Source organism: Tachypleus tridentatus, chromosome 13 (genome assembly GCF_004210375.1).
Source record: "Tachypleus tridentatus isolate NWPU-2018 chromosome 13, ASM421037v1, whole genome shotgun sequence".
NCBI lineage: Eukaryota > Metazoa > Arthropoda > Merostomata > Xiphosura > Limulidae > Tachypleus > Tachypleus tridentatus.
In genome coordinates this window covers 188,002,480-188,024,354 of record NC_134837.1, presented here as the reverse complement: position 1 = coordinate 188,024,354, position 21,875 = coordinate 188,002,480, and the positions used below count along the sequence as shown (strand labels likewise).

The window sequence follows — 21,875 nt, the reverse complement described above, 5'->3', positions numbered from 1 at the left end:
TTGTGAGGAAGAAGACTTGAATCCAGTTATAATTTCAAGTTCTTGGAGCTCACCAGTCTAAGCTTCATATTTGTGCAAAAATCAATGTTAGGTTTTTCTTCTTATAAGCCAATGAGAGGCTTCCGAGACACTCATTATATGATGCTATAGAATTACCTACAGCATAGATAAATGTACTTACAAGATATAAAACAAGTAATAATGATACAAAAGACAATATATTATATAACCATTGACAATAAAGTATATTTAATTAGAGTGTATACAAAACCCTCATTAAAGTATACACCCTGCATCAAAACAAAAAATAAACTCAGAGAGGAACATGATGGACACTTGAAGCACATTTCCATTTAAAAAATGTAAAGATACAAAGAGGTTATACTTATTAAAAATATTCAGTGTCAAAACCAAACAACATGGAAAACAATCCACAATTACTGAAAACAAAACAGCATGAAAAACAACCCACAATTACTGAGAGCAAAACAACATGGAAAACAACCCACAATTACTGAAAACCAAACAACATGGAAAACAATCCACAATTACTGAAAACCAAACAACATGGAAAACAACCCACAATTACTGAAAACAAAACAGCATAGAAAACAACCCACAATTACTGAAAACAAAACAGCATAGAAAACAACCCACAATTACTCAAAACAAAACAGCATGGAAAACAATCCACAATTACTCAAAACAAAACAGCATGGAAAACAATCAACAATTCCTGAAAACAAAACAACATGGAAAACAACCCACAATTACTGAAAACCAAACAACATGGAAAACAATCCACAATTACTGAAAACCAAACAACATGGAAAACAACCCACAATTACTGAAAACAAAACAACATGGAAAACAACCCACAATTACTGAAAACAAAACAGCATAGAAAACAACCCACAATTACTGAAAACAAAACAGCATAGAAAACAACCCACAATTACTCAAAACAAAACAGCATGGAAAACAATCCACAATTACTCAAAACAAAACAGCATGGAAAACAATCAACAATTCCTGAAAACAAAACAACATGAAAAACAATCCACAATTACCAAAAACAACATGGAAAACAATCAACAATTACCAAAAACAACATGGAAAACAATCAACAATTACTCAAAACAAAACAACATGGAAAACAATCCACAATTACTGAAAACCAAACAACATGGTGACATATAGATGGGTATGGACTTACGGGTCACCCTGTATATTTAGATCACAACATATTACAACTTGCTCAAAAATTTAGTTACAGAAACGCATTAGATCTTGCGTTGCTAATTTTGACGAGTTACCATAAATAATAATTTTATAATATATGCCTTAAACAGTCGATTATTTTAGCTCTCAGGTGAAACTCCCTTTCATCTACTTCGAGTTAGAATATTTTCTAAAACATACCTCATGTCTCTCTATCGTTCAGTAACATTAACATTTACGTCGTTCGAATAATCCAGCGCCCTCTTTTGTACTGTGGTTGATTTAGGAGGTTTAGGGATCGTATATATGCCATTATAAAGTCTGAATTATTCATATTATAATTTAACTGGTATGAAGGAAACATAACTGTTTCACTCACATATATGTACTGTCATAATACTAAGCCACTAACAACTGAATTAATATTCTTGAATCAATTTCAGTACTTATCGAAGATGACGAAGGTTATGTTTTCACCAGTGTGTGTATGTTTGTTCGGACGGTTTCTCGAAAACGGCTAGATAAAAGTTGGTATACATTTGGACTATGACGCAGTTTAGAAATGTTTTGGAGTTCAAGGTCACTCAAATAAAAGAATTACCTATTTGTTAATATAGAGACCAATTTTTCATACTAATTTTGCTCAATAATTCAGTCAAAAGAGATTGGAATTTGGTGAAACTTGGTAGACTTGTATAGAATATTATTCCTCATCGCCTTCAAAAAATGGTTTGTGTTTGTTGATGAAGATGGACATATGGACCAATTTTCTTATTTGTTGAAGACTGAATATATTTGTTGAATTTATTCATTCTAGTGAATGCCCCTTTAGTTTGACAGCGCCCTCATCTGAATAGCACAGCACCATTAATAAATTATTTCTTAAAATTAAATTCTGAATTATATTTCATTATGTCTAATAAGTACCTTATAGTGAAACATAACACGATATTTTAAGATTACGATCATATTTTGTTTTTTTCTTACTTTTTGTTTTCGCAAACGTACTTAAACCAATAAACACTCTTATCAGAGGAACTTTCAGTGGAAATAGATTCACGTCATTACTATTCTAAATCAATTAATAATGTAGTTGTTGTTATTTTGAATTAAGCACAAAGCCACACAATTGGTTATCTGTGCTCTGCTTACCACGAGTATCGAAACCAGGTTTTTAGCGCCGTAAGTCCGCAGACATGCCGCTGAGCCACTTTGGGGCTACTAATATAGAAGAAATACAATGAAATGTGTTAGAAACTATTACAATATACAGTTTAAAAGAGAGGATTATTTGAATAAAGCAAGGGAGAGAGAGTTGAATTTCTGTTGAGACTTAAACTTTCTTTCACAATATGTAGATTTTCTTTAATCAACAGTTCGTGATTACTATATCCATAAATTAGAACTGAAACATTTTCTATGGAAAGGGGTTGTGATGAGGTTTCATTGTGAAGGTATACAGGATAAGTAGGTGAAGTGAAATGTAAGTGTAGTTCTGTTAGAAGCTCCTATGTCTTCCAAGGCGCCTACTTGTAACTGACGAGAAGTATTGCCTGTTTAGGTGGCTTTACAGCTGCATGTGTATTTACATTCGATCTTTGAAAGTTCTACATATAAGCTAGTGACCATTTGAAGATAACAGAGTTTAATCTAGGATAAAAAGGCCCGAGTAACTTATGTGAGTTGTATTTTAGTAATGTTTTCCAAGGAATAAAATTAATGAAAGAAATTTTTAACATGATTGAATATATTCGGTTAGTGTTTTCCTTTTAAGAATTTTAAAATAATATTGAATGTTACTGTTTGAACATTGTACATATTATACACGTTGCTTTCATCAAGCAATTGCTATTATGTGTAAAATCTAAACATTGGAATTGAAATAACGAGAGTAAAAGAAACTCGGAGATAAGGATTACTTATTTACAAATATTTTAGGTATTCCAGCCAACGTTACGTACTTCGAAAAAGAAATTAATAATAATAATTAAAATAAGCTAACTGTACGTATTAGTAGTTCATATTAAAAAAAAACAAACTTTAAATTGATGAAGCCAATTCTACAATACAGTTTAACTAAAAGTATATAATATTTTGATACAATACACAAAAAAGTAAAATCTAGGATGCTTTGGATGTACTGTTCTTAGTTGTTTACCACCACTATTAACGATATTTTCGATCGAAATCTGAATAATACTGAGATGATATACCACGAATTTACGCTACATGCTCAAGAAGGTTGATTTCATTTTAGCTGTTTTCATTCATTTGTCATTCTATAGAAGTCACACCTTACAGTAAATATAACTGATATGCTACACGACGTGAAGAGTGAAAACAGCAGTGTCCTTCAATTGTGATTTGGTGGTGTTTCAAGGTTGTGGACTTCCCTATGTTCAAATGAGAACGATCAGTCTTGATAACAAACTACGTTGATCTGGATACACCTAACAATAACGATTTAACTACGTTGATCTGGATAAATCTAATGATAGTGATTTAACTACATTGATCTGGATACCTCTAACGATAGTGATTTAACTACGTTCATCTGGAAACATCTAACGACAGTGATTTAACTACGTTGATCTTGGTACATTTAACGATACAGATTTAACTACGTAATGCAGTTTTGAAGATCGCCTTGAGTGTGTCAGTCAGTTTGAAAGTAAGTCTCGAGGGAGTGTTGTCACCTGGATCAATTCACAACAATTTATCATTAATTTCTGGCTGTAAAGCTGTACCGATCCTGAGAAGATCCATGGCTTGGATCTCTTTGCAAACTCTAGATGAACAGCTAACACCTGGTACACCCAGAATGCCAAACTTGGTGTGCCAGAAGCTGGACACTGATAGACCAGTCCACTGACGTACAAGTTAGAGAAGATGTAATCCACATGAAAGTGTGTGGAACATGTTGGTAAGCTGCATCTGTATTTCACTAATGAATCTCTAGTTCACTGGCTTGACCAATGTTTAAAGTACTAATGTCGATGACGATCCAGATGAGGAAATGATGGTGAAAGACAGTTGGTTGAAGCTGCACCTGATGCTCTCCTGGTGGGACTGATCAACTTCAGAAGCTATAAGTAGATGAAATTCCTGGGATGTCATCAGTGAGGACACTTGTTTTCCTAGTTAACAAGTGATATTATAAGGGGCAATGTTTGCATTATGTTGTATGATTTTCATTCAACTAACATGGTTTATTTATTGTAAGATTAATGTAATGAAAAGGGCTTAGAAAACCTTACGTTTTTAACTCTTAAGCAGAAATTCACTATGGAAGATAACCTCCAATATCACACACTAGCCACTGCTTCAATGAATAGAATTTGCCAATAAAATGTTTAGAACATCATCAGTTTTTACATAGAATGATGGCTAAGAGTTCAAAAACTGCTGAAAATGTGTTATGACCATCAATTTGTCTTGTGTAATGTAAGCACTCATCTCCTGATGGACCAGAACTCACAGTACTAAAACTCATGTTTCGATACTTCTAATGAATAGTCCATTGTGTAGATTTGTGTTTAATAATGAGTGAAGAAATTGAAAACATTAAATAGTTTACTTGCAATTAAATATACTGCAAAAACTGTAAAGGTCATGTGGTTGAAAAATAAAAGGCCACAAAGGCATTGTGACCTTTGCTTTCAAAGTTACTGACTGCATTTTGAAAGGTATAATATTATCCACAGTTTCAAGAAAACCACTTATGTGATATAACCAAATAGTCAGAAAACTCTATAGAGTGCATATGCTGCCTAAAAATCAAAACAAGTACCAAATTTCTAGCTCCTATATGGCAGCAGATTACAGCTACCAAGGTGTAGCTTTGGAAAGTAATCTCGGATAATCTGCACAGGAGCCAGGTGCAATATGTTCTACATTACTAAAGTATGTGACAATGTGCCATAGTAATACATGCATATAGAAATATATGTGCTTAACTAATGTACACTATCTTACAAACAGTCACTCATAATTATCTGATAATACAAAGAGATCAACACACAGAACATCAAACCTGATCCGGACCTTAAAACTCAACAATATGAGGTTTACTGTGATTACGGACCCAGAAGGTATTATTTTAAAATACAGTGCACATTAATTTTATTAATACAGGTGAAAGAATATCCCAGTTTTGATGTATCTGACATATAGTAAATTTTTCAAGAAAGATAAGAAAACTGTGAGACAACACAAGCTTATAACTGAATGGTGGTGCAAGATATTTCAACTGAAAGATTCATAAATTTGAGTTATCAGCGGTAAATAAAATTCACATACATAATTTATATAGCCTATCAAATGTAAACATGGAGTAACCAGTGTCATGCAAATTAAACTATAAGTACACAAGATTGTTTCAGTATGAAAGTGTTGGCCACTCTGGTCCATTTGTGCCTACACTGTCTTATCATAAAAACTCTTATTCCTACACGTTCACATGCAAACCTTAACTACTCCACATATTCCTGTGAGTATTGTGGAACATTTACTCTAGATGCAGAACCCTATGTCACATCAACAAGTAGGACTCCAATCTAAACGATAGGCCATCATGTTCCTCGGTAAGGGTCATTATGACCAGTTGAGAAAAACTGCTCATATTAGTTATCCTATACTTCAGGCTTAAAGAAAAGGGAAGGGTCATTGCTGTCACATCTTTTCAAAATTAATAACTTCCTGCAGAAATATTAGCAGTTTGTATAATATATTAACTGACATTAGCAGAAGAATTTACAGCACACTATGAATTCATAGCGAGTATGTCTAAACTTAATTAAGTGAAAGCTAAAAATAGTAAATGTGATGTATCAAACGTGCCAATGATTCATGAGCAGAATGTAGAGTGGGATCATTGTATACACATGTGTACCACACTCCTATTGGTGTGGTGATCTTCTGCAAGACTACATCATCGTGCCATGGTGCAAGCACAGATCAGATTAAGTGGGAATATTAATAAGATTGGTGGCTTCGAACTATTTGGCAGATCATACAAACTCAAGAGAAATATAACATAAAACACCAGTCATCACCAATGATGAAGAACCATACAAACCGTGTATGAGAAGTATATCATACAGATAACAAAAAACACCTGTCATCACCAATGATAAAGAACCATACAAACTGTAATCAGAATTACACCATACAGATGAAATAAAATACATCATCACCAGTGATGAAGAACCATACAAACTGTGTATCAGAAGTACATCATACAGATGACATAAAACACCAGAGATGAAGAACCATATCAACTGTGTATCAGAAGTACACCATACAGATGAAATAAAACACATCACCAGTCATGAAAAACCATACAAACTTTGTATCAGAAGTACATCATATAGATGACATAAAACACCAGTCATCACTAGTGGTGAAGTACCATTCAAACTGTGTATGAGAAGTACATCATACAGATTACATAAAACACCAGTCATAAAAACATACAAACTGTGTATCAGAAATACATCATACAGATAAAATAAAACAAATCATCTCCAGTGATGATGAACCATACAAACTGTGTATCAGAAGTATATCATACAGATGACATAAAACACCAGAGATGAAGAACCATACAAACTGTTATCACAAGTACAACATACAGATGACATAAAACATTGTGATGAAGAACCATACACACTGTGTACCAGAAGTATATCACACACATAACATAAAACACCAGTGATGAAAAACTATATAAACTGTGTATCAGAAGTACACCATACAGATGACATAAAACACCAATGATGAAGAAACATATAAATTGTATATCAGAAGCACACGATGCAGATGACATAAAACACCAGTCATCAACAGTGATGAAGAACCATGCAAACTGTGTATCAAAAGTATATCACACAGATAACATAAAACACCAGTGGTGAAAAACCATACAAACTGTGTATCAGAAGTACACCATACAGATGACATAAGATACCAGTCATCACTAGTGATGAAGAATCATACAAACTGTGTATCAGAAGTACATCATACAGATGACATAAAACACAAGTGATGAAGAACCATACAAACTGTGTAACAGAATATATCACACAGATGACATAAAACACCAGTCATCACCAGTGATGAAAAACCATTCAAACTGTTATCAGAAGTACATTATACAGACAACACGAAACATCAAGCATCATCAGTGATGAAGAACCATTCAAACTGTGTATCAGTTTAAGGAATGTTAAAGCTGTAAGATTTATAGATGTTTAAAACTGAATAATCAGTCATGGTATAATACTTTCTGAGCCTGTCTACTAGACCAAACATTTTTTACTTTCTAGCATGTTTAATAAACCCAACATTTTTTACATTCTGATCTTATTTACCAGATCTAACATCTTTTTTATTTTATTAGCCTGTCTACTAGACCCAACACTTTTTTACCTTCTCAGCCTGTTTACTAGATCCAACATTTTTTTATTTTATTAGCCTGCCTACTGGATCCAACATTTTTTGCTTTCTAAACCTGCACATCAGATTCATCTTTTTTTATTTTGTGGTCCTATTTAACAAATCATAAGCAAATAAAAAAACATTTGCAGCATTAACCTAGAGTTTTATGGATTATGTGTGTTCTCACAGATTAGAGTAGATGTTATGTTTCTTATATATGTTGTGTGTATTTTCACTGTGACAACTTAGACTAAGTGTCACTTTACATGTGAGAGGTAAACTTAAAGTTACAGGAGCTGAAAAGAAGAAATTACAGTAAACAATGCCACTCAAAAGAGAAGGGCATAAACCCAGAATTGTTAGCAGAGATATAAATTCAAAAGTATCTACCTGTGTAAGGCAACCAAGGTCTGCCAAAACATGTCATATTCTTTATATCAAAACTTATTTAATTTGTTTTTATAATGTAATTTTCATACCCTTGTTGATAAGTATATTTTTCAAGCATCTGGATCATTAGATGTTTTTGATACACCTGTGAGTCAAAAAGATATTGAAACACTTTTTATTTGGAATGAAAATTTATTCACCACTTTTTTCCTTGGCTATTGTTAACTTTCAGGTGAAACATATTAATCTGATGAATATATTATCCATCAAATAGAGAACCATTAGATTGTTATACAGCAATAAAGTCATCAAATGCACACATGACATAGTGAGGTCACAATCAGGTTCATTATTATATGAAACATAATTTTAATCTCCCTAAGTTGTGAATTGTTTTTTAGTTATGTCTAAATCATCAACTTCTCACTTGCAAGTCTCCCTGTTTGGGAGAAGTTAACACTCACAACACTGCAGAACATGTACCACGGGCAAACAACTTCACATCTTTTTCTTCTACTTTAAACTGCATGATTTTCTTTGATAACTTGTCAGATGTTTCTGTAACTGTAATCTGAAAAGAAAAAACATAAGTTGAATTAATTTGTAGAATTAATAGATTGTATATAAACTAACTCAATTCTATACATTAATGAAAAGAGAAGACACAAGTTGAATTAATCTGTAGGGTTAAATAGATTGTATGTGAAGTAACTTAATTAGCTTAATAAGAAGAGTAAATGGTAAAGATTGGGTGATGTTTGTTAATAAAAGTAAATGAAGATTTTGTGATGTTCTTTAATAAAAGTAAATTGTGAAGATTGGATGATGTTCTTTAATTAAAAAAACAGTGGAGATTGGGTGATGTTCTTTAATAAAAGTAAATTGTGAAGATTGGATGATGTTCTTTAATAAAAAAAAACAGTGGAGATTGGGTGATGTTCTTTAATAAATGTAAGTTGTGAAGATTGGGTGATGTTCTTTAATAAAAATAAACGGTGAAGATATTTTTTGACAGAAACTGAGGATGTTGATATCAGATTTCTATTTTGATGTTTTTATGAGGTAATTATCATGACCAGAAAACAAAATAACATGGCGAGTTGTAGCAGGATCTGGAAAACTGGTGTTCTAGCAGTCAGACCTTAACCTCTCTACTGAATATGTAACTTGTAGATGGTGAATGTTTTAGCTTCTATCAGCCAGACCTTAAACTCACTATTAAATATGTAACTTGTATTGGTGAGTGTAGTGGGTTGTAGCACCCAGATCTCAACCCCATATTGAATCTATAGCTTGTAGAAAGTAAGTGGTATTGGGTTCTGAGAAATTGTAGGTTCTAGCAGCCAGATCTTTACCCAATATTGAATCCATAGCCTGTAAATGGTGAGTTGAAGTGGGTTCTAGCAGCCAGATCTTAACTCAATATTGAATTCATAGCCTGTAGATGGTGAGTTGTAGTGGGTTCTAGCAGCCAGATCTTAACCCCATATCGAAGCTGTAGCTTGTAGAAGGTAAGTAGTAATGGATTCTAAGAAACTAAGTTCCAGCAGCAAGATCTTAACCCAATATTAAATCTGTAGCCTGTATATGGTAAGTTGAAGCGAGTTCTAGCAGTCAGATCTTAACCCAGTATTGAATATGTAGCTTGTATATGATGAGTTGTAGTGGGTTCTAGCAGTCAGATCTTAACCCAATATTAAATCTGTATCCTGTATATGGTAAGTTGAAGCGAGTTCTAGCAGTCAGATCTTAACCCAATATTAAATCTGTAGCCTGTATATGGTAAGTTGAAGCGAGTTCTAGCAGTCAGATCTTAACCCAGTATTGAATATGTAGCTTGTATATGATGAGTTGTAGTGGGTTCTAGCAGTCAGATCTTAACCCAATATTAAATCTGTATCCTGTATATGGTAAGTTGAAGCGAGTTCTAGCAGTCAGATCTTAACCCAATATTAAATCTGTAGCCTGTATATGGTAAGTTGAAGTGAGTTCTAGCAGTCAGATCTTAACCCAGTATTAAATCTGTATCCTGTATATGGTAAGTTGAAGTGAGTTCTAGCACCTAGATCTTAACCCAATATCAAATGTTAATGTTACTCCTCTTTCAAGGGTAATAAAAATTGTTACTGGAATTATGGACACATTAGTTTCATTACACCAGCTGTGGGAAAGGTTTTGGAAAGTCTGTTAAATGATGCTTTGCAAAGTAATTTAATGAAGTCTAAAATTTTATTGGATAGTCAAAATGGTTTCACTAAGTGAAAATCTTGCCTTACAGATCTTTTGACATTCTGTCAAAACATTACTGTTTATATAGATGAAGGTAAGAGTGTAGATTTGGTATAAATGGATTTTCAAAAAGCATTTGACAAGGTATCACATAAATGAATTATAACACAATGATCTTGTAGATGTAGGGGATAAGTTGGCTATTTGAATAGAAAACTAGCTGGATGAAAGAGAGGGCTGCTATAAATAGAGTTTGGTAAAACTGGATTTATGTTGCAAGAGAAATATTTCAGAACCTCTGCTCTTTAATATATATCAGTGAAATAGATAAAGGAATTGTAAATATGACCCACAAATAGCTCCCAATTAAGCTATGCACTTGCTGATGATATTAAAATCTTAGGTGTTGTTGGATTTAAAGAAGATGCTGCTGCTTTACAAATGGATTTAGTTCATTTAGTGAGTTGGGTAAATACATGAGAAGTGGATTTTAATTATAACTTAAATAGGAATAACCGTAATAGTATCATCAAAGAAAGGGGTCTCGATATAATGGTTGATCAGTCTGTTAAGACATTCAAGTAGCATGCTATTGTTAGTGGTAGAGCAAATGGGAATATAGGTTATATCTACAGACATTCTGAATACGAGTCTAAAGAGGTTAAAATTTCATTATATAGGTCACTTTGCTAGGCTCATTTTGAGTATTGTGTTCATTCTCAGGCTCCTTACTTTAAGAGCATTGAATTGTTGGAAACAATTAAGAAGAAGGCTTTAGGGTGATATCTGGGATGAAAAGTTGTGATATGATGAAAGTTCAAGATTTCTGAAATTGTTTTCTCTTATAATAAGTAGAGTTAGAAGGGACCCAATTGAGATGTTTAAGATTATTAATGGAATTGTCTGTGTTGATGGGAAGAGTTATCTTCAGCTAAGACGGCTTTAGTTTTTTAACAGGGCAAATGGCCTTTGGAATGGGTTGCTTTGGATATAGTGGAAGCAGTATATGCGAGTTTAATAGAAAACTTAATAAACATATAAATGATAAGGGCTTGTAATGAGTTTTATTTTATAATGGATGAAACAGCCTAGATGAACTGAACAAATAGGGCCTTATTGTCCCTGAGTATTATATTATGTATGTTAAGCCCAAAGTATACCACTTAGATTTTTTCACAACACCTACCTTATCAGTTTAAGTTCTAAAGCTACATTAACCACATCGAAACAAAACAATTTAATTAAAGACAAAGTTGAAATTAAAACTTTCTAATTACATTGTATCTCGAACTAATAAAACATCTCACTAAAAAGATGAACATAAAATTTGTACAGTTAGAGACTTTCATGTTGAATCCTAGTTTTTTTCCCTTTTATATTTATATCAAAAGAAAAACCTTCATCTCATGTATCTATTAACACTGAATTTGAGGACTGTGATGAAAACTAGAAATATTTACACCTTTAATTTCTATCAAATTAAGTTGTTAATGTTTAGAAAAGCTAGCATCCTGATAACTTTATCTCAGAATTTCAATTAATTTAATTAATTTTGAGATTACCAATTAACTTTCATTACTGTAAGGAACCGAGTTCATTTATGAAATCCTGTTAGACCCAGATAAATGTAACACTCAAGACAAGAATCTTTACAGTTATTTAAGTGTTTAGCACATATTTATGGATGAAGACAGCCAAAAACGTGTTTGCAATTATAAGGTGATTAATTAATCACTTAGTGTTTTCTAACCTAACTACTTTATATATATTAAAATTTAAAATAATTTGACTAAAGGCACAGGTGTACAAACAATGTTGTTAATACTTGTGTCTTACTAACAGATGTAAATTTCATTTCAGTAATTTTAAACTAATAAATGGTAAAATTGATTAGGATATTACTGTTTTCAAATTAGTGAGAATCCATTGTAAACACAAAACTCTGATATAACTAAAATAAATAGTTTATCAGAGCAGCTATAATTATTCTTAAATAAATTTCACATAGGACTTCTAATAATTTTTAGTATAATAGTGTACAATTCAAATTTCTAAACCAGTAAATATAAATATTTGCAAATGAAATACTAACCTCACCATCCACTTCTCTACTCTGTCCTGTTAGAGTCCATTTATTTGAATACATTTATCAGAGGAGTGACTCAAGTAGTTCAACAATATATCGCTATCATCAACTTCAGTGCTACCTCCTACTACCAAGCACCCTCCTGTCTTTCTTAGAATAAGGGAATTACAATAATTTATAAAGTCTATCACTTCAATATTTGTAGCACCGAGACTCTGAAGAACTGATAAATCATCTATAAGTATCAAAACATTCAAATCTTCAGTGGCACTCTTGTTTAATATTTCAACTTTCTCTTTGATAGACATATACAATTCCATTAAACTGTGATCTCTACAATTCATAATAAAAGAAAATGGATTGTTTGAACAATTTTCTTCTTCAAAATATGACTCAATTAAATTATTCAATAACTTCAATCCATCAACACAAAGAAGTTTTCCTTCTTCCACAACCTTCTTCAAGTTAATTCCAAGTTTCAATGCAACGTTGTGGTAATGATTAAAAGATTGTGCAATGTTTACCAGAATGACAGGGCAGCTGTTCTTTAAAAACAGAGCGATCATGTTATGAAGAACAAAACTGGAGTCAGAATGGTTATCATTAGTCACTGAAATAAATTTCCTCTTCGGCAGATTTTTTTCAAATTGAAGGAAAATATTCAGGTCTCTGAACATCGTACACAAAAAATTATGAGGCAAAGCTTGGACTTTTGTTAGAGATATTAACTGTAAAACTTTACCTTCGAACACACTACGCTAAAAGTAATACTCTTAGTAACAGCGAAACCGCACCAATTACAATATTATTAGTAGTAGTTAGAGTTAACAACAGTGAATCAGTAGGGTATACCAAATATAAAAACAAAACACTTACGCCTAACACTATAGTTTAATTGTAACTATTTATATATAAACAAACATTTAACAACTACCAGAGAAGACTGTGTTGACTGTCTCTACACAGGTCACAAATTTTACCCTCAATGTTTACCTGTACAACAAAACAATTATTTTATCATAGGTTACAGAGGGCACAAGCATCGCTTCTACAGTCCCAGTGAAATAAAAAATGTCAACGATATGTTATTTTTAATAAACATTTTGTAAATGATGCTATATATATATATAGTCATTTCACTTATATTTAAAAAAAATAACATATAATTATTTAGAAGATATTTATATACTTTCTTGATTCACCATAACGTCGATTATAGTACCAAACAAACCGCTTACTAAATATTTTTTATGTGCCAAATGATTATACGCGTTCCTTCCAGATGCTCGCAGTACTTTATCATTTCATAAGCTCCGTATCCCAGTGGTACAGCAGCAAGTGTACGAATTTAGAACCCTAAAATCCGAGGCTAGATTCCTCGCAGTGGACACAGCAGATTGCCCAATGTGGTTTTCCTCTGGAAACAAACAAGTCTTTCGTAAGTTTTTGTCAAAGTTAATGGTAGTTATATATTTAATGAAATACCTAATAGCATGTTATTTGAATTTTGCTCAAATGAATTGCGTATACCCTATAATTAAAAATATACCCGAGCAATACATGACATTTTCATTTGTTGGTTTCAAGTGAATTTTGGGACGGCAAGCATGTTCGCCAATCTGACGATCAGTAAAAGTGTCAATTTAACATTTAACGTCAAGTTTGTTTAACATCAGCTTTGCTGTACCAAGTTTCAATTTAGCGGGGTCTTTGTTTAGCCTATTCTGTTTGTAACACTATATTCATATGACAGTTCTCTAGAAATTTTAGGAATCGAACGAATGAAAAGTAACTCCGTAGATGTGGTGGATAGATTGGATCTTTGGGCAAAAAACTGGCCAAGTAGAAGAAAACAGAAGGTTGTTATAAATGGAGTTCAGTCAAATTGGATTAATGTCAGGAGTAGAGGTCCCTCTGGGTTCATTCTTAACATCTTTGTTAATGTTTGATTTACATTAGTGGCATAGAAGAAGGAATAGTTAAAATAATAATTAAATTTACTGATAACATTACATTTTTGTGGTACAGCTAAATTACAATAAATGGACAGTAATGCACATGGGACATCAAAATTTAATGGTTCATATAACTGCGATGGGAATAACCTTAACAGTATTATAAATGAAAGAAATCATGTAGTTTTTGTTGATCAGTTTGTTAAGCATTGTGGTGCTGGTAGTAACAAGACAAATACGAGTTTAGGTTATATCAACAGAAATATTAAACAGAAGTCTAAAGACATCTAATGTTATCACATACGTCATCGGTTACGTCATATTTAGAAAGGACATTGAATTGTTGGAAATGGTTAGGAGAAGGAATGCTACAATTAATATTTGTGATAAAAATATTATCGTATGAAAATAGGTTAACACCTATTAGAGTTAGAAGCGATTTGACTGAGGTAGCTAAGATCATAAAGAGACTTCATAGAGTTGATGGATCATCTTTTTTTTTTTCATATTTAATGATGAACATGGTAAAACTAGGGAACATAGATATAAATTATGGCGGAGAATAATTCATCTTGAGCTAAGACAATTTTATTCTTCTAATAGGGGGAGTTGGCTTCTGATATGGGTTTGCTTCGGATCTTGTGGATGCAGTTAATTTAAAAGAGTTGAACAGAACACTCAGTGAATATTTTAATGATAAAGGCTGGTTTAAAGCGTTTTTTTTATCTTTCGGTGAATCAAAAAGTTGTATCGTTGAAAGTTCGTTACATAACATGGTAGTTCAGGAGTATGATTAAAAGTCATTACAAATTTGCAATTCCCTAAAGAAATCGATAGCAATTTATGGATATTTGAATAATGACAGAAAAATAAAACAAAGAGAAAACAGTGACTGATATGTGTTAAATTTTTCTTTTGGGTTTTTTCTCAAAGCTAAATAAGGGCCATCTGAGCAAATTCATATCTAATTTTGAGCTGAGAAGTTACATATCAGCCTTTGGGCTATCTTTGTCTGGTCGAATAATGGGACTTTATAATTATTTTCACCGCCTTAAAAGTGCAGAGAGAGTTTATGTGGAAATTTCTTACGAATCACGAATTCTTTGTTTTATAGGCTGAATAGGATATCATCTATATCACGCGCGTTCTTAATAAAAATAAAAACTATGCCCACGAGCATTATATTTGTTTCTGAGTTTCGCGTAAAGCTAGTCGAGGGTTATCTGCGCTAGCCATCCATAATTTAGCAGTGTAAGACTAGAGGGAAGGCAGCTAGTCATCACCACCCACCGTCAACTCTTGGGCTACTCTTTTATCAACGAATAGTGGGATTGACCGTAACATTATAACACCCCACACCTGACAAGGAGAGTATGTTTGGTGCAACTGGGATTCGAATCCGCAACCCTCGGATTACGAGTCGAACGCCTTAACACACTTGGACATGCTGGGCCTCCACGAGCATTATAAGAAAATTGAAACGTCAACTAAAACGTAAGGAAAACAAAATTAAAAAGGACAAAACAAATGTTTTAAGAAATTTATAATAAGGTTTGAAGAACAGTTAAGTAAAACAATAAATAAAGAAAAAGAGACAGCAATTTTATGTTATAAAATATGCTGTCCGCTGAAAAATGCCCCATTTGTCAGAAAGTTGTGAACAAAAGTCATGAGTAAAATAAGAATAGTATAATGAAATAGACTGAAGCAGTTTATGTGGGGTAATATCACTAGTAATACCACTATTCGATACCTATTAATATTACGCACTATTCAATGCCTATTAATATCACTATTCAACACCTATTAATACCACTATTCAATACCTATTAATATCGCTATTCGATAACTATTCATACCACTATTCAATGTCTATTAGTAGAACTATTCGATACCTATTGTAAAATTAAAGTTTATAACCAAGAATCTGAATAAAAATGTCAAATAATAATGGAACTACGAATCTTATAATTTATTGTTAGAAACTGAATAGTCCCATCAATTTTGTAACTTTTGGTATATAAGTTCATTAATTTGTGATTTTTTGATGTTAAATATATTCTTGATATGAACGTGCTTTGTAGTTAATATAAGAAACATAATACACTGAATGGGTAAAGTGAAAGAAAAGTGTCGTTGATGTTATTAAGTTCTTCACATTATATAGCTGCACAATAAATACACTTAATATTCTGAGAATTGTTTAATCTAGAAGTTTAAATTCAATGGAGATCCATCTTCTCGCTCTTTGGTTAATTTGTACATATGAGAAGTGGAATTCGCCGAAACTAGCATAAACCAATAACACACGTTGATCAAAATGTAGGTTAAATCTAACCCCAATTTAAACTTCGAGGTTGAACTATTTTCGAAATACTAAGTACCTGTCCCTGGTGTTTCAGTTAATTGAATCATACAATATTAAGAATTTTACTCCGGAAATAATATTGGAAGACATAGATTCGAAGTTCAAGGAAAGCAAAGAATATTAAAAAGAGATAGATTTGGAGATTCACAAATACAAATTCGATATAGATATAAAAACCAGTTTCGAAAATTCATTTCTTCTTAAGAATGTTGTTTCTGGAAGCAGGCTAATCAATATATTTCTAATTCATGTGAACTAATCCACTACTAAGTTATTTCTAATGTTCAAGTTACTAATTCTTCTTCCTATCAAATTAACGATGCTGTAGATTAAAATGTAACTCAGCAGATGTAATTCTGAATATACACAGTGGTGTTTTTGAAACTTTAATTACAGTTCTTCTATTGTATTGGATTGTCTGTAAAGAACTGGTGTAAGTCAGGAGAACTATGCTGTGAACGAAGAGATCGACGAAAGAACCAGCATGATTGTAGCAATTGTGTTGAAGAACACATGAGAGTGTTGTTGTCAATGTGGTTTGTTCTCTGCCTCAGAGTAATAGCGGGGATAAATATATCATCGTTCTAAAATAATGTATCAACAAATAACCAAAAGCATATGTTGTTCCTAACCACGAAACTGAAACTGTTAGAAGGAATTAAATCATCAGAATGTTTGGGGTACCTGTAGAACTTGACGCAGACCAGAGACGAAACTTTAAGTCTGTCTTATTTGTTGAAATGCTTCATATCCTTGTAACATAGAAGACTAGAAAACGTTATTCATCCATCTTTCGACTGGATGCAGGAGAGATACAAACACATACTTTGGAATCAATGAGAAATTTTGTAACTGAACATTAAAACAAATGTGGAAATAAGGCTTTCTACTGTTTGGAGAAAACTTAAAGTCTCGGAATTTGTGTTGAAAGGTGGGTTTTAAAGTAAGATTTTGATGACTTAATGCATTATAATCATTCTGTAATCTAGTTTTCTGGTGTTTTGATTTAAGACATTAAATATTTCTAGTCATAATGGATTGTTTTCTTTAATTTGAAAGTCACATTTGTATTTATGTAAAACATCAGGTTATTTTCTACTGATAACAAACTATATACGTCACATAATTTTTAGATTGATAAAACATTTGCTAATTTTTAATTACAAAAAACATTAAAATCATTTGAACAATAATAATACACAGAAATAAATCACAGAAGTGTATAAATATGAATCAAAATGATTATTTAGAGGTAACTGATTTTCACACACCGATTTTTTTGTTATATCATATTTACATTGTGATAATTCTTCCTAATATGCTCAAAATGTATCAATGCACAAAATATAGTTTAATACTGTCCGTTGTGAAAACCGGCTGTTCCAAACGTCACTATTTGTAACAGACGTATTACAGAAAGTTTCTATTGAAAAGGCAAGATAGTTTTAATGTGATAAGAAGTTGAATGCTTAGCTACATCAAATATTCCTGCTGCGAACTGAAATAAATAAAATTATAATTAGTTCGTACAAAGAAGTGAATATTGGTACAACTATATAAGTATTAATGTCGCTTCATTATTTATACTGTCTAAATTACGAGAACTGAGAAATATCAACAGATAACTGCAACTCCGGGGTTATTGAAGCTGAGACCAGAAGTTTGTTTCTGATCAACATAATTAACTTATAATAGATCAATAAAGTATCATACTGTTCATACTTACCCCATATTCTCTACAAAGCTCATATGAACAATAAGGATTGCCGAATTGAGCAAATCATACAAGTTTTCGATTCTCGCCATAGATTTAATGTTTCTTTTACATTTTACGAACTAATTTCATCTCCTGCCCCATTACAACATAACCCTGTGTTCTCTTTACTATTCTGAATTTAACCCAGCTTCTGCTATAAGCCTTATTACGAACTAAACCTGTCTCTACATGTAAACTTTTTATAATATAATCCTGAGCTACATACGGAATAACATTATGGACATATTGTTTTCTTTACTTATTATAAATTAATCCAAATCTAAACCACCTTACAATAAATCTTGTGGACACATTGTTTTCTTTAGTTATTACGAATTAAACCTGTCTCCATATGTAAAACACCTCAAAATATAAACTTGTGGACACATTGTTTTCTTTAACTGTTATCAATTAAACCCGTTTCCACATCCAAACCACATTATGATATAACCTTCTGGACATAATGTTCTATTTATTTATCATGACTTAAACCTGTCTCTGGATGAAACCCACATCACAAAATAACCTTGTGGATATATTGTGCTGTTTGCCAATTATCCATTAAACCTGTCTCCAGATATAAATCATTTTACAATATAACCTTGTTCACATATTGTTTTCTTCACCTTTTATCAATTGAACCTGTCTCCAAATCTAAACCACCTTACAGAACAACGTTGTGAGGATATTGTTGTATTTACTTATTACCAATTAAAACTGTTTCCAAATGTAAACTACCTTAAAATGTAGCCTTGTGAACATATCGTTTTGTTTACGTATTATCAATAAAATCCTTGTCCAGATGAAATCCACCTATTGACATAACCTTGTGAACATATTGTTTTCTTTACTTATTATCAATTAAACCTGTCTGTAGATAAAAATTATCTTAAATTATAACCTTGTGGACATTTTCTTTTCTTTATTATCAATGAAACCTGTGTCCAGATCTTACAATGCAACCCGATGGACATAATATATTCTTCACATATTATTAATTAAAGGTGACTTACGATCTAAACCAACATACAATATAACATTATGGACATATTATTTTGTTCACCCATTATCAATCAAACGGTTAAAACTTTTCTAGATGAAAACCACCTTATAAAATAATGTTATGGACATATTGTTTTCTTTATCTATTATTAAATAAACCTGTCTCCAGATCCAAAAGCTCCTTACGGTATAACATTGTGGGTATATTGTTTTCTTTACCTGTTATGAAATAAACCTGTCTACTGATAAAAATCACCTTACAATATAATCTTGTGGACATATTATTTTCTTTACCTATTATAAATTAATCCAAATTTAAACCACCTTACAATAAATTTTGTGAACATATTGTTTTGTTTAGTTATTACGAATTAAACCTATCTCCGTGTGTAAAGCTCCTTACAATATAACCTTCTGGATATATTGTTTTCTTTACCTATGATGAAGTAAACCAACATCTACATGAAAACGAACTCACAATTAACCTTGAGGATATATTGTGTTGTTTACCTATTATACATTAAACCTCCAGATGTAAAACACCTAACAATATAACACTGTGGACATTGTTTTGTTTACCTCTTATCAATTAAACATTCCTCCACATGTAAACCATATCACAATATAACCTTTTGGACATATTGTTTTCTTTAACTATTTTCAATTAAACTTATCTGTAGATAAAAATCACCTTACAATATAACCTTGGGGAGATTATGTTTTTAGTTATTAACTATTATTTAGCTATTATGAATGAAACTTGCGCAAAAATGTAAACTACCTTGAAATATAACCATGTGGACATATTGTTTTGTTTACCTATTATCAATTAAACCTGTCTCTTGATGAAAACCACCTTACAATATAATATTGTAAACATATTATTCTCTTTTCCTATTATGAATTAATCCAAATTCAAAGCACCTGACAAGGTAACCTTGTGGACAAATTGATTTCTTTACTTATTACCAATTAAACGTGTCTACAGATCCAAACCACCTTATAATATAACCTTGTGGACATGTTGATTTCTTTATCTACAATGAATTAAACCTGTCTCTAAATGTAAACCACCTTACAATATAATCTTGAGGAGACGTTCTATCCACTTATTACATTACTTTGTATTCCCAGATAAGTAATGTTGAGTTGTTGAAAACCTGTTGTCTAGTTTCACCGAAAGTCATCGGTACTTGTCTTCTCAATGTGTTTATTTTACGCACACTTTCCGTCACAGAGAAGAGACAGTTACCATTAGTAGATATTTTATTTAAACAGTGATAAAAGTATATATTGAAGAAAGCAAGAGTACTTCCTCTGTATTTGTTTACCTATTTAAAACAAACTGTTCACGGAAATAGTTCATCAAGCTCGAAGTATCTGTTTCTTTCATGAAGTACCGTCTCAGGGGAACAGCTTTCAGGATACCTTTGTCGTGAGTTGTCGGTTTACTTAAGCGGAAAAATACAGAATTTAAAGCACAAGAAAGCGAGAATATATAAATTCAGTTTGTTGTTCTTAATAATCGCGAAAAATGACGTGAAAGAACGAGTGAAGTAAAGTTTGAAAGTAAAGAAGGTTGAATAAACTAGTTGAATAATGTTACTGACAACAACATAAATACAGAAGAGCTGTGTAGGAGTACTAAAATAACAAGGGCAAACTGGCAATTCTGGCCTGAAGATAGAGAAAGATACATCTTTTCAAATCTCTCTGTTTGTAGGGTTTTTATTCATTTGTATCAGGAATTTTTGGTAGTTCACGGCTCTCAGCTGGAAGGTTGCTTGATGTTGCCAAAGTTGGTCCTTTTAGAATTTAGATGGACAGCAAGACAAATGGTTTGTTCTACATTATACTACCTGTTTAACCTAAAAATGATTAAAACTTAGCCCCTCATGGCACCTTCTAATCATAAGCTGTTAGTTTCGTAATTTGAAATGGCCAGCTTTTCTACGGAACTTGGCTTGATAATGTCATAGCTAATCCTTCAGTAAGAGATAGTGCAACAGTAGTGGTGATAGTAGACTGAGATAAAATTTCTAGTAAAATGTAAAGTTTCTGTAAAAACTCCTTAGGAAATGCACAAACAAGTGTTAATTTACACTTTCATTCTCATATGTTTTATTTCACCAGTGTTATGTTCGACCTCGTTCATGTCTTTCTTTACTTTACTTTCGACTTGGTCAATCTTGTCATTAAAGACTTACTATATTTCTTTTCAGTTTATTTTTATAACGTCTCCAGTACTTGCATCAGTCTTATTTTTAATCTAACTCATTTCAATTCTTCTTTTAAAACTGCATATTTTTAATTGCTCTCTTATGTTCCTGTCATGATATTGCTGGTCTCGTATGTAACACTTGTTTTTATAATTTTATCATCTTATGAAATGCATGGATTTCCATTAATCGACATCATGGTTACCATTTT

The 21,875-nt window shown here is 32.1% G+C and overlaps 1 protein-coding gene and 1 long non-coding RNA gene across 7 annotated transcripts in view; both read right to left on the bottom strand.

The window, feature by feature from the left end:
- The window catches only part of LOC143241119 (tRNA (carboxymethyluridine(34)-5-O)-methyltransferase alkbh8), a 57,558-nt gene extending 55,992 nt beyond the window's left edge, over positions 1-1,566 (bottom strand). For 5 of the 6 annotated variants that reach the window (XR_013022182.1, XR_013022183.1, XR_013022181.1 and 2 more), the window contains exon 1: positions 1,423-1,566. Coding sequence is in view for 1 of the 6 variants with exons in the window: in XM_076484712.1 (XP_076340827.1) it covers positions 1,423-1,427 (5 nt within the window). In the remaining 5 variants the exon portion in view is untranslated. The remainder of the gene's footprint in view (positions 1-1,422) is intronic. The other variant, XR_013022184.1, reaches the window with a different exon arrangement.
- Positions 1,567-8,221: 6,655 nt separating this feature from the next.
- Positions 8,222-13,363, bottom strand: LOC143238561 (uncharacterized). Its single transcript, XR_013020645.1, has 2 exons — positions 12,371-13,363; positions 8,222-8,620 (listed from the first exon to the last, which is right to left on the bottom strand). It is a non-coding gene; the product is annotated as an uncharacterized LOC143238561 (long non-coding RNA).
- Positions 13,364-21,875: the final 8,512 nt, after the last annotated feature.